This window comes from Argentina silus (genome assembly GCF_951799395.1).
Source record: "Argentina silus genome assembly, chromosome: 11".
Classification (NCBI taxonomy): domain Eukaryota; kingdom Metazoa; phylum Chordata; class Actinopteri; order Argentiniformes; family Argentinidae; genus Argentina; species Argentina silus.
This window is the reverse complement of record NC_139665.1, coordinates 10,694,589-10,709,588: the sequence shown is the minus strand read 5'-3', so window position 1 is coordinate 10,709,588 and position 15,000 is coordinate 10,694,589. Positions and strand designations below refer to the sequence as shown.

Sequence of the window (15,000 nt, the reverse complement as noted above, 5' to 3'; positions counted from 1 at the left end):
GTTTGGGGAGTTTCTCCCATTCTTCTCTGCAGATCTTCTCAAGCTCTGTCAGGTTGGATGGGGAGCGTCGGTGCACAGCTATTTTCAGGTCTCTCCAGAGATGTTCGATCGGGTTAAAGTCTGGGCTCTGGCTGGGCCACTCAAGGACATTCAGAGACTTGTCCCGAAGCCACTCCTGCATTGTCTTGGCTGTGTGCTTAGGGTCATTGTCTTGTTGGAAGGTGAACCTTCGCCCCAGTCTGAGGTCCTGAGATCTCTGGAGCAGATTTTCATCAAGGATCTCTCTGTACTTTGCTCCGTTCATCTTTCCCTCGATCCTGACTAGTTTCTCAGTCCCTGCCGCTGAAAAACATCCCCACAGCATGATGCTGCCACCACCATGCTTCACCGTAGGGATGGTGTTGGCCAGGTGATGAGTGGTGCCTGGTTTCCTCCAGACGTGACGCTTGGCATTCAGGCCAAAGAGTTCAATCTTGGTTTCATCAGACCAGAGAATCTTGTTTCTCATGGTCTGAGAGTCCTTTAGGTGCCTTTTGGCAAACTCCAAGCGGGCTGTCGTGCTTTTTACTGAGGAGTGGCTTCTATCTATCATAAAGGCCTGATTGGTGGAGTGCTGCAAAGATGGTTGTCCTTCTGGAAGGTTCTTCCATCTCCACAGAGGAACCCTGTCAGAGTGACCATTGGGTTCTTGGTCACCTCCCTGACGATGGCCCTTCTCCCCCTATTGCTCAGTTTGGCCGGGCGGCCAGCTCTAGGAAGAGTCTTGGTGGTTTCAAACGTCTTCCATTTAAGAACGATGGAGGCTACTGTATTCTTGGGGACCTTCAATACTGCAGAACTTTTTTTGTACCCTTCCCCAGATCTGTGCCTCGACACAATCCTGTCTCGGAAGCCTACAGACAATTCCTTCGACCTCAAGGCCTGGTTTTTGCTCTGACATGCACTGTCAATTGTGGGACCTTATATAGACAGGTGTGTGCCGTTCCAAATCATGTCCAATCAATTGAATTTATCGCAGGTGGACTCCAATCAAGTCGCAGAAACATCTCAAGGATGATCAATGGAAACAGGATGCACCTGAGCTCAATTTCGAGTGTCATAGCAAAGGGTCTGAATACTTTTTTTAAAATAAATTAGCAAACATTTCTAAAAAACTGTTTTCATTTTGTCATTATGGGGGTATTGTGTGTAGATTGATGAGGGAAAATTTTTTTGAATCCATTTTAGAATAAGGCTGTAACATATAACAAAATGTAGAAAAAGTTAAGGGGTCTGAATACTTTCCGAATGCACTGTTTAGTCCACAACTACACACATTTGTACGCAAAGCTTTTGATTGCATTTACAAGACGCCCTTGTTGAGACCCTTGCTGTTTGTCGACAGTATAACAGTTGGTTAACCAGAAGCTGTTATCAACAACAGCGTGTGTCTCTTAACATCGACCACAGATAGAAAACAAAATGTACTGTTTTACTATTCAAGTGCACTTTTGCGTTTCATAGTCCCTCTGTGCATATTTATGATGGGGTGGGGGGGGGCAGTCATTAAGTGTGTTTTTTTGGGGCTTGAATCACTCTGCTTTCATGTGGATGTGGTAAGATCTGACCTTGAAATCATTATGCTGATGGAATGGGCTCTAAGTGGGCCATATTTGCATACTGGCTATTGTGCGAGCCTCAAAACAAAAGGGACTACAAACTGTTTTAAATTCATTCTTTAGCTTTTTCCCTCCCTCCTGGGACTCAGTCAGTCAATACAAAGGCTGTGGTTTTTTCTGAGGTGCTCTGTCAGTTCTCTATCAGAGGTATTTACTTTGCTGCTATCGGTGGCAGCTTCTGTATGAGATCGTAATAAACAAAGGCTTTTTTCCAAACGCGAATACTCATAACAGCACCTGGACTTCTGTCCTGTGAAAACTGTATTGAGAATCTGACAAAGAGATTCAGTCTAATTAGGAGTTTTGCATACAATAGCTGGCTTTGTGTGTGTGTTCGTGTGTGTGCTCGTGTGCACATGCGTGCGCATACCTTTGCATACTCTATGACTAATGTTGACTACATACTGTAGCTGAGCTTCCTGCTGCAGGAAATATTGATTCGCCATTCAAGGGGAAATTGTCCTAATTATGTAAAAAGGATGACTGCCTTTGCTCCAGCCAGAGAGAGAGATCCCTCTCCTGCAGTAGAAGTATCCAGAGGTTCTCCGATTAGAAGTGGCCCATAGGCACAGGTCCAGGATCAGCTTACCCTTCCCCAATCCTAACCTTGATCATTGGGGGGAACCATAAAACTGACCTTTAATCACTTCAATCTGCTTGTTGGAAAGCACTGATTTGCGTGTGTGTGTGTGTGTGTGTGTGTGTGTTTTGTCCCCTAGCCCCTCCCCATCCAGCGCCCCTTGCGGCCTCTAACGGTAGCCCCTCCCACTATGAGGAGGAAGAGGAGGAGATGGAGGAGGAGGAGGATTTCCCCCCTCCTCCCTCGGTGGAGGAGATCAACGCAGGTCTCCGGTTCACACCCCCTCAACAGAGGTAAAACCACACACTGGAATAGACCAGTACAACACACCATTGGTGCTGCTGTTGAGGGCTGCTTCATGCTATTGAATATATCCTGATTATATGAAATCCCTTCAGCTTTGTTCATCTCAAACATGACACAGTGATATCATAAACCACGACTGCAGTCCAGGTGACATATTATCAAATCGATTGGTACAGACAAGCGTGACATTTGATTGAATATGTGCAAGAAAACGGGTCATCACGACAGAACATGGTTTATATTTGTTTAGCTGTTAGGAAACACAAGGAAAGAGGAGAGGCTACAGGGTACTGATATTAGATTCAACTTTATTGTCATTGTGCAGAGTACAAGTACAGAGACAACGAAATGCAGTTAGCGTCTAAGCAGAAGCGCAAAAAAGCAGAAAAGTGCAGTGTGAACAATATATACAGAAAAGTGCAGTATATGAGCAGTATAAGTAGTGCAGTATAATATAAGTAGTGCAGTGTAGCAGTATATGTATTAGCAGTAACATTATAAGCAGATAAATAGAATGCAGTATGAACAGTATAAGCAGCATATGAGCTGTATAGGCAGTGCAGTATAAGCAGTATATATGTATTAACAGTAACATTCAAGCAAAGTAAATAAACAGAATAAATATGGAATGCAGTATTGACTGGTGATCAGTGTTTCTTCTCATATCAGTGAGTGGGAGATGGCCCCCTACATGGCTGAGGATCCCCTCCCAGACAGACAGCAGCCCAGACACACAGACAGCCCTCCAACAAGGACCTCCAAGAGCATGGACCTGGGTGAGTTCACACACACACACACACACACACACACACACACACACACACACACACACACACACACACGCACACACGGGCCTGGGTGAGTTCACACACACACACACACACACACACACAGTCTAACCACATTGCTGAAGCTGTCTTTGTTTATTGTGCTCCAGCTACTTTCATAAGAAGGAATGAATGGGGATGTTCTAGTACTAGTGCTTGGTCTGAACCGTATCATTGTTCCTATTCATAGAAACTCCATGAATCCCATTAAAACTGGAATGCTTTTATACAGTAACTCAATCTAATCAGCCCTCCAGACATCTGACACACATGACATATCACATGCTCCTATCACAACACCCCCTTGTTATACTCCCATTCAGGTCAATGTTTTTCGTATTATTTTCTGTATACTGGATAAAATCTTCTTTGAAGGGGATTTCACAGAACACGCAATATCATACCACAACACAGCAACATACGACCCCCCCCCTCCCTCCCTTCCAAACCCTCTCTCCCCAGACACACAAAACCATCAACATGAATAGTTAACGAACAGCAACAACAATAACGAACATTACAATAACAAATAATAGCAATAATAAAAAAAATACATTAACAATGAATGATAACAATAATAATAATAATAATACATACATACATACAATATAAATAATTCAAATAAATACATCATTTAAAATTATTCCTAATAATATGTAATGTGACCATGGAGGGTTCAACTTCTCTAGACCATGATTCCTGTCTAGAACCAACCCCTAGCACCGGCTCCCTAGATTATTGTCCTGTAGGTCTAAAATGATTACAGATGTATCCACAAGATGGTCGTACTGTAGGATCCACCTTGCCCTCTGATACTTCCACCTATCCAATCCTTTTCCACAGAGGTAGCAGGGCCTAGGGGCTTGTTTCTGGGCAGGGCCCTAGGGGTTTGCTTCTGGACAGGGTCTAGGGCTTGTTTCTAGACAGGGCCTAGGGGCTTGATTCTGGACATGGTCTAGGGCTGATTTGTAGACAGGTCCCCTAGGGGCTTGATTCTGGACATGGTCTAGGGCTGATTTATAGACAGGTCCTAGGGGCTTGTTTCTGGACAGGGCCCAGGGCCTTGTTTCCCACAATTCCTGTCAAGTGGACATGAAGACAGACGGCAGTGTTCATTCTCCATGTGAAACATGAATCCTCCAATCATACCCAGCTTCCTCCCTGAGAGCCCAGCAGCATAGCAGCTTATTTCCTCCTAATATTAGCTCAGACTGAGTGACCCTGTTAGCCCCCCCCCCCCCCTCCTCTCTCTCACCCTCCTCTCCTCTCCTCTCCTCCGTCGCCAGAGAGAACAGGGGATATGGGGATATCTCATTCTGCTGAGATTTCCCGGCACAGCGCTGATTTCCAATCCCAGTTCATTAGGGCTCTCTGGATTGGCTTTCGTCTAAAGCTACTGCACACTGATTGGCTTTCATTACAGAGGGGCCCTGGACTCACTCCCTCAAACCCTATTTTCTCTCTCCTCGCTCCCTGTGTTTCTCTCTTTTTTCTCCTCCCTCTGTAACTCGCTCGCTTGCTCTCTTTCTCTCTCTCTCTCGCTCCCTCTCTCCCCTATCATGGCCCTCTCTGAAGTGGGAGAGGCTGAGATGAGGTACTTAGCCGAGACAGGCCGGTGGGCTGCAGAGAGACTGTAACTGAAACATGTCCGCCGAGAGAGTGACCCTGTGTTGTGTTGCGTGTGTACGGTCCGATGCCCACATTAGTCCGTGTTGTCCTGGATGGTTACTAGATGGACTCCCTGTCAAGATGTCCACAAGAAATGTCTTAAAGGCTCAAATAAAATACACCCTAACGATGCTAGGTTGAACAATATAAATGCAAGTACCATGTTAAATGACAATAGATGACATGAACAGTAACAATATCAGGGTAGTGGGCAGTGCAAGCAGTGATGCGCAGTATATAATATCATGACCAAATGGTCCCATAGGTAGCAGCAGTAGATAAGAGACAATGAAAAGATATTAAAAGCTAATGAAAAGTCAATATAGCAGTGTGTGTGTGTGTGTGTGTGTGTGTGTGTGTGTGTGTGTGTGTGTGTGTGTGTGTGTGTGTGTGTGTGTGTGTGGGAGAGTCAGTGGTCAACGGGATCTTAATAGACGGGGAGTTTCCCTTCAGCAGGGATTACCAGAGGGTCTTCCTTCTGTCATCCTTTCTTCCCACATGGCAGTTAGTCCAGACTGAGGGCCTCTGTGGGCCCTATGGCCATAGAACAAAGCAGGGGGAGGCTGGTGGAGGTAGAAAACGGAGGACAGGGCTCACTGTAATGCATGGAATGGAATGAGGAATGGCAACCCGTGTTTGATACCGTTCCTCATTCCATTCCATGCATTACAATGAGCCCCGTCCTCCGTTTTCTACCTCCACCAGCCTCCCCCAGAGCAAAGATAGGCCTGTGAGTTTGGGAGTGGAGCTCTATTTCTGAAGTGACTCCTGTCTGCTTTTTAGATGTCTTTATTTCTAGTGAAATGATGATAACCTCATCTAGTCAACTAGTCACTTGTGGCTAGGACAGAAAAGAATTGATAGCCTGAGACAGAGGGGATTCAGTAGTCAAGAAGATGAGGTGTGTGTGTGTGTGTGTGTGTGTCTGTGTGTGTGTCTGTGTGTCTGTGTGTCTATGCGTGTGTGCTGCTCTGCCGTTTCCTGGATAATGAGCTCTCTTGACCATGCACAGCCAGGTCTCCTAACAATCAGCAGGCCACGCACAACCACGTCTGGGTCAGAGTGTCAGATTCCTCATTTGTTTTAATAAGACTTCGCTGTTGACGTCTCCTCCAGCAGGTGTGTTTCCGTACTGGAGTGTAAATATGCCAGATTCATACACATGTTAACCCAGTGACTGGGATATATATCCAGCACCGGCTCATAATAGTATTCCCCTCGCATCCTTTTAATGGCTACTGTACTGGGGAGAGGAGCCGCGGCGCGAGGCGCGAGGCTAACTCCGAGAACAGCCGCTCGCTTTTCATTGTCTCTTCGCCATCCCTGTATTTTCTCCCTCTTCTTCTTTTTTTTTTTTCTCTTTTTTTTTTTTCCTTCTTCTCTCGCTCTCTCATTCCTCTGCCGGGAAAATGGAGCTCATAAAAAATGAAAAGGATTATTTAAGAGAAATTGCAGCGTAATGAAAACCTATTATCGTGTCCCATGGTGCAGTGCCTGTGGCAGCTGCTGCTCCTCGGCTCAATTCTGTTGGTGTGGATTAGAAAGAGAGAGAGGGAGGGAGGGAGGGAGACCGGGAGGGAGGGGGGAGGCTTCTCTTGTACCCCCCCACACCCCCCCTCTCTCTCTCCATCTCTCTCTCTTTCTTTCCCTTGGTCCCCTTCTTTCTCATTCTGTTCTCCCTCCTCCCTCTCTCCCCTTTCTATCACTCTACATTGAGCAGAGACAACAGGAAACACACAGATCATGTTGGCTGTAATGTGTGTGTGTGTGTGTTTGTTGTGTTTCAGTGGCTGATGAGAGCAACATGGGATCACTGGCAGAGCAGTCACAGAGGCCAGGTGAGAAACACACACCTCTAACCTTACTAACACACACACTCACGCAACACAACACAACAGCACTCCAACACAAACACCCATGTAACTGTATAATACTCATATAAACAGATAAAGCAACTCTTCTAAAGTTCAGGTTGGTGCAGTTTGGCGCTGACCTCAGACCTGTCGAGCTCCTCAGGGCCCCAAGATGTTAGCGTATATACATCACCTTTAACCTCTGACTCCAGATCAGAGGGGAATAACACACTCCAGCAGGAAAATGGCTTTGCGTCGGTGGGTAGGGCTGTTTTATGAGTCTTCCTGACTCAGCTGACTACTCTGATTACATTAGTACCGTTCACTCTTCATTTGTCTCCTTTCACTTAAGCAAGGAACAGGGTGTGAGGAGTGAGTGATTTGTCACACACACACAGAGAGAGAGAGACACACACACACACACACACACACACACATCTTAAATCTACCTGAGCTAAGACGTAAACCGCTTGCCGAATCCAGTGGAAAGCGCTTTCCGTATCCTGCAGATTGGAGTAAAAATAACTCCCAATAAAGTGCTGCACTCAGCACTCACACTTTAGCTGAACCCCATTTCCGCTCATCTGATCCGCCCCCCCCCCCATTTCAGATCAGTAGCCATAACCCTTATGGGCTATGATAAATAAATGGATCCATTTCACTGGGGGCTTTTGCTGATGTATAAGCTAATGTGTATTGACAGGCCGCAGAGGGCTTTGCTGACGCAGTGTGTTTGACTTGGCCCGTGCCTCTCTAAATGGCCCGGTGCTTCTTTATGGGCTTTGACATATTTCATTAGCAGGATGGTCTTTAAGAGGCCTGCCGCTCTGCTCTTTAATCTGACTAAAACCTCTACTCTGGCCCGCACTGGAGAACACTGCTGCTGGAGGCTCTTTCTCTCTCTCTCGCTTTCTCTCTTTTTCTTTTTTACTTTCTTTTTTTGCTCGCTCTCTCTCTCTCGCTCTCTCTCGCTCTCTCTCTCTCTCTCTCTCGCTCTCTTTCTTTCTTACTGTATCTCTCGCTCTCTTTCTTACTTTCTTTCTCTCTATCTCTCTCTCTCTCTGTTTCTTTCTTTCTCTCTTTTTCTTTTTTCTTTATTTCATTCTTTCTTGCTCTCTCTCTCTCTCTCTCTCTCCATTGAATCCCCCCCCCCGCCCTCTCTTCTCTTCCTTTCTTACTGGATGGCTCTCATGGTCTTTCCCCTTCTCTTTTTACTTCTCTACTTGTCTATTTTCTCTCAGCTTTCCCTCCCTTTTCTCCTCCTTCCCGTCTCTCCTACACATTCTCCTCGATTCTGCTTCATCCCGTTTTCTGCCTCCTTTCCAGCTGCCTCCCCCTTTACTCTGTCCTCCTTATTCTCCCTCTCCCCTCTCTTCCCCTTTTTCCTATTTCTCTTTTTGCTTTCATCCTACCTGCGTCTTTCCCTCTGCTCTCTCTCCCTCACCTGCTCCTCCTCCTCCTCCTATTTCTTCCTCCACTCGCCTCTGTGCTTTTTTTTGGCATAATGTGATTATCAGTAACATGCTCCATCTTTTGTGCTTCCCCACCACACCAGCCTCTACTGATGCCCCTCTCTCTCGTGTGTGTGCGTGTGTGTGTGTGTGTGTGTGTGTGCGTGCGTTTGCGCGTGCGTGTATGTTTGCACGTGGGCGTGCATGTTCTGTAGCAACGGTCTACACAGCCTTAAAGGTGTGAGTGTGTGTGCGCTTTTGTGTTGTGTGTTTGTGCGCCTGTGTGTGTGTGTGTGTGTGTGTGTGTGTGTGTGTGTAGATGGAGAGAAAGCGAGAGACAGGCCCGGTCATGTGCAGGTCCTACAGTGTGAATGAGTGTGTATTGACAGGCAGAGGAGAACATGCGTGTTTAGGAGTGGATAGATAGATCTTGGACGGGTGGGGGGTGGGGGTGCTCTCTCCATCTCACCTCTGTGGTCTGCCTCTATCTCTCCATCTCGCCTCTGTGGTCTGCCTCTATCTCTCCATCCGCCTTGTTGGCTTTCTTACAGCGCTTAGCATCTCCCCCGGGCAGTTCTCTCACACACACAAACACTGGGAACACTTCCAACGCACGCACACACACACACACACACACACACACAGCCACACTGCCTCTCAACATCATGCAACAGTAGCATCCTTGTGCGTACACATACTGTTTACCCTCTGCTTCTATCATTTACTGTGTGTGTGTGTGTGTGTGTGTGTGTGTGTGTGTGTGTTTGGCTGGCTGGCTGGCTTTGGTGTTTGTTGCCGTGTTTGATGGCTGGACGGGGCTAATGCTAGCTGGCTGGCTGACTAGTATGATCACAGGCAGTGCCCATTTATCTATCCTGTTTGTTCACTGCAACAATCAGACCTTGAAAATAGGCAGTCCTCCAGCCAACACAGACCCCTCTCTCTCTCTCTCTCTCTCTCTTGTTGATTCCAGATACAAGTTGAAAGGGTGGGTGGGTTTGGGTGTGTGTGTGTGGTGTGTCTGTGCACGTGTGCATGTGCCTATTTGTTGTACCGCATGCCTTGCATTTAATAGACGTAATGGCACATTCTGCAGCCGCCGCCCCCCCCCCCCCCGTCATCGTCCCCCCCCCCCCCCCCCCTCATCCTCTCTCCTCCTCACATCCCACTAATCCACTAAAGGTGAGCTGTAATTATGAAATGGCCTTTCAAGTCTCCAGCCATTATTAAAGCCATACGTCTACCGGGGTACTGTAAACACACCAGCCATATGCTCCATCTATACATCAAAACACAATTACTGTGTCTGATGGACTGGTTTACCCCGGTGCACTCAGGGGAGAGGAGACGAGCTCCGGTTGGGCCGAGCTTTAATTCGGACAGCGCCTTGTTTGGGCAGAAGGTTTAAGATTCAGCTTCGTTGAAAATGAAGTCACATCCGAAGAGTTCCGTATATATATATCTTCAACATGAAGCTTTTTTTCCTCACGATGACGATAGTGTTTTTTGCCTCTGCGTCTCAAATAGGACACGCGTTCCTCCGTGTTCGTCTTCCGGAGCGGACAGTCACACCTGTCTTGCATGTCATCCCTCCTCTCTCTCTCCCATCCTTCCTGTTAATCTCTACTGTCTCTATCCCAATAAAGCAGAAACGCCCTAACAATAAACAATAAAACCCCCCATTATTTAATCGTTTTCCTGAACATTTATACACCCAAAATGTACGAATCCGTGGGGGGGAAAAAAACGCACTTCACTGCTGGGTATTATGCCCAGTCTCTTTCCGTTCCGAGTCCCTCTGTCCCAGACGGTGGAGGCTGGTGGAGGTAGAAAATCGGAGGACAGGCTCATTGTATTCCCTACCGTGCATTCACAATGAGCCCGTCCTCCAATTTCTACCTCCACCAGCCTCCTCTGCTCTGTCCGTACTAAACTGTTATATGACTTGTTATATGTTGTGGGGATAGGAGGGATGCAGGCTGCGGGCTGTTTGTGTATGTATATCTCCCATACTGGAACATTGACCCTGGGTTTACAGGCTGGCCCTGAGATTGGCCCTGAGATGGCCCTGAGATGGCCCTGAGATGGCCCTGAGATTGGCCCTGAGATGGCCCTGAGATGGCCCTGAGATGGGTGAATACACAGAGAAGAGTGTGTATCCTTCCTTAGAGGAGGGGGCGGAAGGGAGGAGGAGGGGTGGGGGGGGGCAGGCAGAGGGGATGTGGGGACAGAGGCGTCGCCGTGACAATTGACCTTTTTAAATCATCTGCTGCGGGGAGAGACCAGTTAAAAAGTGCCATTTCCGTCACCCTGGCAACGTTGTGGAACTGCACAGCAGAGGTGCTCAGTGTGGCCCTACAGTTAGTTGTGTGTGTGTGTGTGTGTGTTTGTTTGTTGTTTAGCACAGTGCTGGTGAACTGTGTGTATTATCATACCTCTGCTGAGCAGTGTTCATTTGAGATGCATTCTGATGAACAATCTGTGTTGTTGCAGGGTGTGATTCAGTCTGTGACCTTTAGTATGTGGTGTGTGTGTGGTGTGTGTGGTGTGTGTGTGTGTGTGTGTGTGTGTGTGTGTGTTACCTCTTGGCATTTGAAGGCTATGGGGTGTGTGTGTGTGTGTGTGTGTGTGTGTGTGTGTGTGTGTGTGTGTGTGTGTGTGTGTGTGTGCGCGCAGATACGTTCTAGGTGGTTAGGTATGTGTTCAGGAGGTCCGTATGAGATGTACTCATATTGACCAGCGCCGCCCTGTCTTGACCTGCACTTGGCTGCTGTGGCTCCAGATACGTTCTGTCAACGGCGGTGGGGTCGACCAGAAATGACGAGTGGATGAATCCACGTGAGCATCTGGTCCACGGCATGCAGTGATCTGAGATAAATGCTGATTTCACCCTTGAGTGATTCGGGTTGGAGATAATAGCCCTCCCCGTAGGGCTTCTCATTACTCATTTACCCCTACCCTCACCCGTTTGACACCTACGTCCACCGAACGCGCCAGCACAACATTCACTCCGCGTACACAGTGCGACAAACACACACACACACGCGCGTGCACACACACACATACACCTCACATACACAAACACACATCTCACACACAAACACACCTATACACACCTCTCTCTCACACACATACACACACACACACACACACACACACACACACACACACACACACACACACGCACGCATATCCTCAGAGCCCAGCATTGGGTGCAGTACGAGCCAGCAGCTTAATTCTATCAGGCTGCAGTCGGACAGCCATAATTACATTTGTGACACAAATCTTGCCTCTCAAATTGAGCGTTTTATTCCTGAAAGCTCTCCTCTCTATTTTTAACCCCTTATTCCCCGTAAATCCCACTTCCTCTCAGAAAGTCAAATTAGGACTTAAAAGCCACTGAAGCCCAGCTCTCTTTCCCCTTGACTCTTTATCCCCACTCTCCAAGCATCATTTTAGTTAGAGGGGATTCTCCCCTTTGAAGAGTAAGAGTTGACGAGAAAAGTGTGTGTGTGTGTGTGTGTGTGTGTGGGGGGGGGGGACGACTGTATTTGTCATCTCAAGTAAGTTTTGATGTCACTCAAAAATGTAACTTACACACAGACAGCATGCCATCTTACTGTAGGCATTGTACAGAGAAGGTACACTGTGAAGCAGGGGAGGCCGGCGGAGGTAGAAATCGGAGGACGGGCTCATTGTCATGCGTGGAATGGTGTAAGACACAAGATTTGATAGCGTTCCTCGTTCCGTTCCATGCATTACAATGAGCCCCCCCTCGGATTCCTGCCTCCCTCCCCTGCTGTGAAGGAACATTCTGTACCCTGGGAATGGATCTCTAGTCTTGTTATCTGTTTATAGTTTATAGTTTTCTCTCCTGATTTTTTTTTTTTTTTTTTGCCTCCTCTGTCTCTGTGACCTACTAATGCATGCTTAATGAGGCCTCATTAACATAACTAACCATTGGAACATGCTGGGTGGAATGTACTGTCATACTGCAATAGGCCTCTCCTGCATGACCTTCTGATTGCTCTTTTCTCTCGTTCTTTTCTCGATCCTACTCCCTCCTTCACAGCCCTTTTGCGTTCTGCTGTTTCCGCTGACCCTCGTCCCCCTCCTGCTCCCACTCATCTTCCTCCCGTACCTCCTCCTCCTCCTCCTCCTCCTCCTCCTCCTCCTCCTCCTCTCTTTCTCGCCCTCCTTCCTCAGTATCAGTCGCGGTGTTCATCTCCTTCTCCTCTTTCCTGTTCTCTTCATCTCTCTCTCCTCTGTCGTCCTTTTGTTTCCTCATTCACACTCTTCTTCTTCTTCTTCTTCTTGACGTGTTGGCCTGAGTGCTTTTCGGCCTCCTTTCCTCGTCTTTGGACGAGACATGAACGCACCGTTTCACCCCCTTCTCTTGCCTTTTACCATTCTCCCTTTACTACATGACCTACATTTTGTTATTCTGTTCATCTTTTGCCCCTAAGAATTCCACCCCTATCACCCAGCACAATTTTCACCTTCTCCCATCATCATTTCCTCCCCCCGGTTCTCTCCTCCTCCTCCTCCTCCTCCTCCTCCTCTCACCTGTCTTCCATCTCCCCATCTCCTCTCTCCGTGCTGACGGGGTGTCGTCCCCTCCTGTCTCTCCCCCTTGTCTCAGAGCTGTCGTCTAGAGCAGACCCCGGCCCTACCCTGGGTCCCACCCTGGGCCTCCAGAAGTCCAGCTCCCTGGAGAGCCTGCAGACGGCCATGTCAGAGATGAGGCAGAACCAGAACCAGAGCCAGGTGCCCTTCCACCGCCCGCGGCCGAACATGGTCCGGGGACGCGGCTGCAACCAGAGCTTCCGCAACGCCATCGACAGGTCCTACGACGGGCCGTCAGAGGACGGTAAGAGCCGAACGCTCACGTTGACCGTTAACGCTGCGCCCCGGTTTTATCGTTTTTCATCAGCCGTACCGACTGTTTTTTATGATCGATGTTTGAAGACGTGTCTGTTTCTCTCGCTGCGCTGCATGTTAACGTGATAGAATCAAGCAACCAAGTGTTCATTTACATCACATTATCTTTGTTGAGATTATTTTGTGGCGCTACTTTGGGTCTCACTATGCATATCCCCATAATAAGTCACACAGTACGTAATCTCGTCCCCAGGCTCATACGCTTACATTAACAACCACTCAAACCTTCGTTGGAGTGAACTTACTGAGTATAGTTTTTGTAATTATTTGATGTTTTGTGATCTTTGGTGTGCAAGCACTGAGGTGGGGGGGGGCGGGTGCTGTGGCAGATGATTGATGGGAGGTAAAGCCAATGGCCATGGGTCAGGAGTTTTCCCCCCTATCTTTGTATTGGGTAAACGAAGGCCAAGTTTGACGCGTTGGTCCACCGGACCTTCCGAGCACATCGGTCAGCAGAAGTGTCTGGGAAGGAGATCAGCCCTTTCCCTAACATGCTGACACGGCTGACATTGAGCAAAAGCTGAAAAAGCTGAAAGGTGCAGAAGGACATCATACAGTACGGGAAGCTCGATTCATATCTAGTCAGCGTTTTTTTGAGAGGGGACTTTTTTCTTTTTTTTTCTGTCTTACGACAGCACATCTTTTTAATGTAACATCTCTCCTGCGAGCCCAAAGACTGTCTGAAATGATATGGGAGTGATGTTAGTCATGGTCGCGGTCAGAGGCAGCCTTTTGAAGGTGAGGAACTGCTTTAGGCAAGAGGTATATCTGTATAAGCCCATCCCAGCTGAAGTGTAGATTTGCCTCTGGCTGTCTCTCGGGCTCTCCATTTAGGGATGGGTTGCCTTAGTAACAGGAGATACTAAAATAGAGTGTGTGTCCCCTCCCACTTCCACAAAAAAATGGATTAGACCTGTCCATGAACCTGACTGCCTGAGTATTGAGGCACTTCAGTGGGGATATGGATATGAGACAGTAAAGCACTTGATATCGACGTGTGTGTGTGTGTGTGTGTGTGTGTGTGTGTGTGTGTGTGTCTGTGTGTGTGTCTGTGTGTGTGTCTGTGTGTGTGTCTGTGTCTGTGTGTGTGTGTATGTCTGTGTCTGTGTGTGTTTCTGCGCACAAATGCGGTGACCTTGACCTCTGACCCCCTCCCTGTCAGATGACCTATCGGAGAGCTCCGGCCGAGACACGCCCGTCAGTGGCTCCTCCCGCCAGGGCCCGGGCGAACCGGAGGAAGGGAAGAAGGAGAAGAAGAAGAAGACCAAAGGGAAGAAGAAAGAGAAGAAAAGCAAAGCCAAGAAGAAAACGGAGGACCCCGAGGACCCGGACAAGAAGACCAAGAAGAGAGGTTTCGGTCTCTTGAGGTAGGCCAACCGTCTTCTCTTGCATTACCGTACGTCTCTTTTTGAAGAGACATCCCTTTTAAATGTTTGTTCCAGTTTCGCCTTCAACAGTGTTGCCTATTCTTTTCTTCTAAAGATAATGTTTTGTTGGACAGTAGAGAGACAGTAGAGAAAGACAGGAGCTAAGGAGGAGAGGATACTGGATGTCAGCAGGGCATGGGCTGGATTTCCGACCCATTGCCGACATGGGCATGTGTGTGCACTGTAGGCCGCGGTGCTGGACCACTGGACCACCCCCCAGGCCACAGTGTTGCCTGTTCGAACCCTCCTTGGTCATTCCAGTGCTGCTTATTCCAACCAAACACCTTAC

At 48.0% G+C, this 15,000-nt stretch overlaps 1 protein-coding gene across 1 annotated transcript in view; it reads left to right on the top strand.

Moving 5' to 3' along the window:
* Positions 1-15,000, top strand: part of pard3ba (par-3 family cell polarity regulator beta a) — an 88,792-nt gene that overhangs the window by 47,474 nt on the left and 26,318 nt on the right. The window contains 5 exon segments of the mRNA XM_083680590.1: positions 2,378-2,531; positions 3,196-3,320; positions 6,827-6,877; positions 12,986-13,213; positions 14,447-14,651. Of these exon segments, the coding sequence (XP_083536716.1) occupies positions 2,378-2,531; positions 3,196-3,320; positions 6,827-6,877; positions 12,986-13,213; positions 14,447-14,651 (763 nt within the window).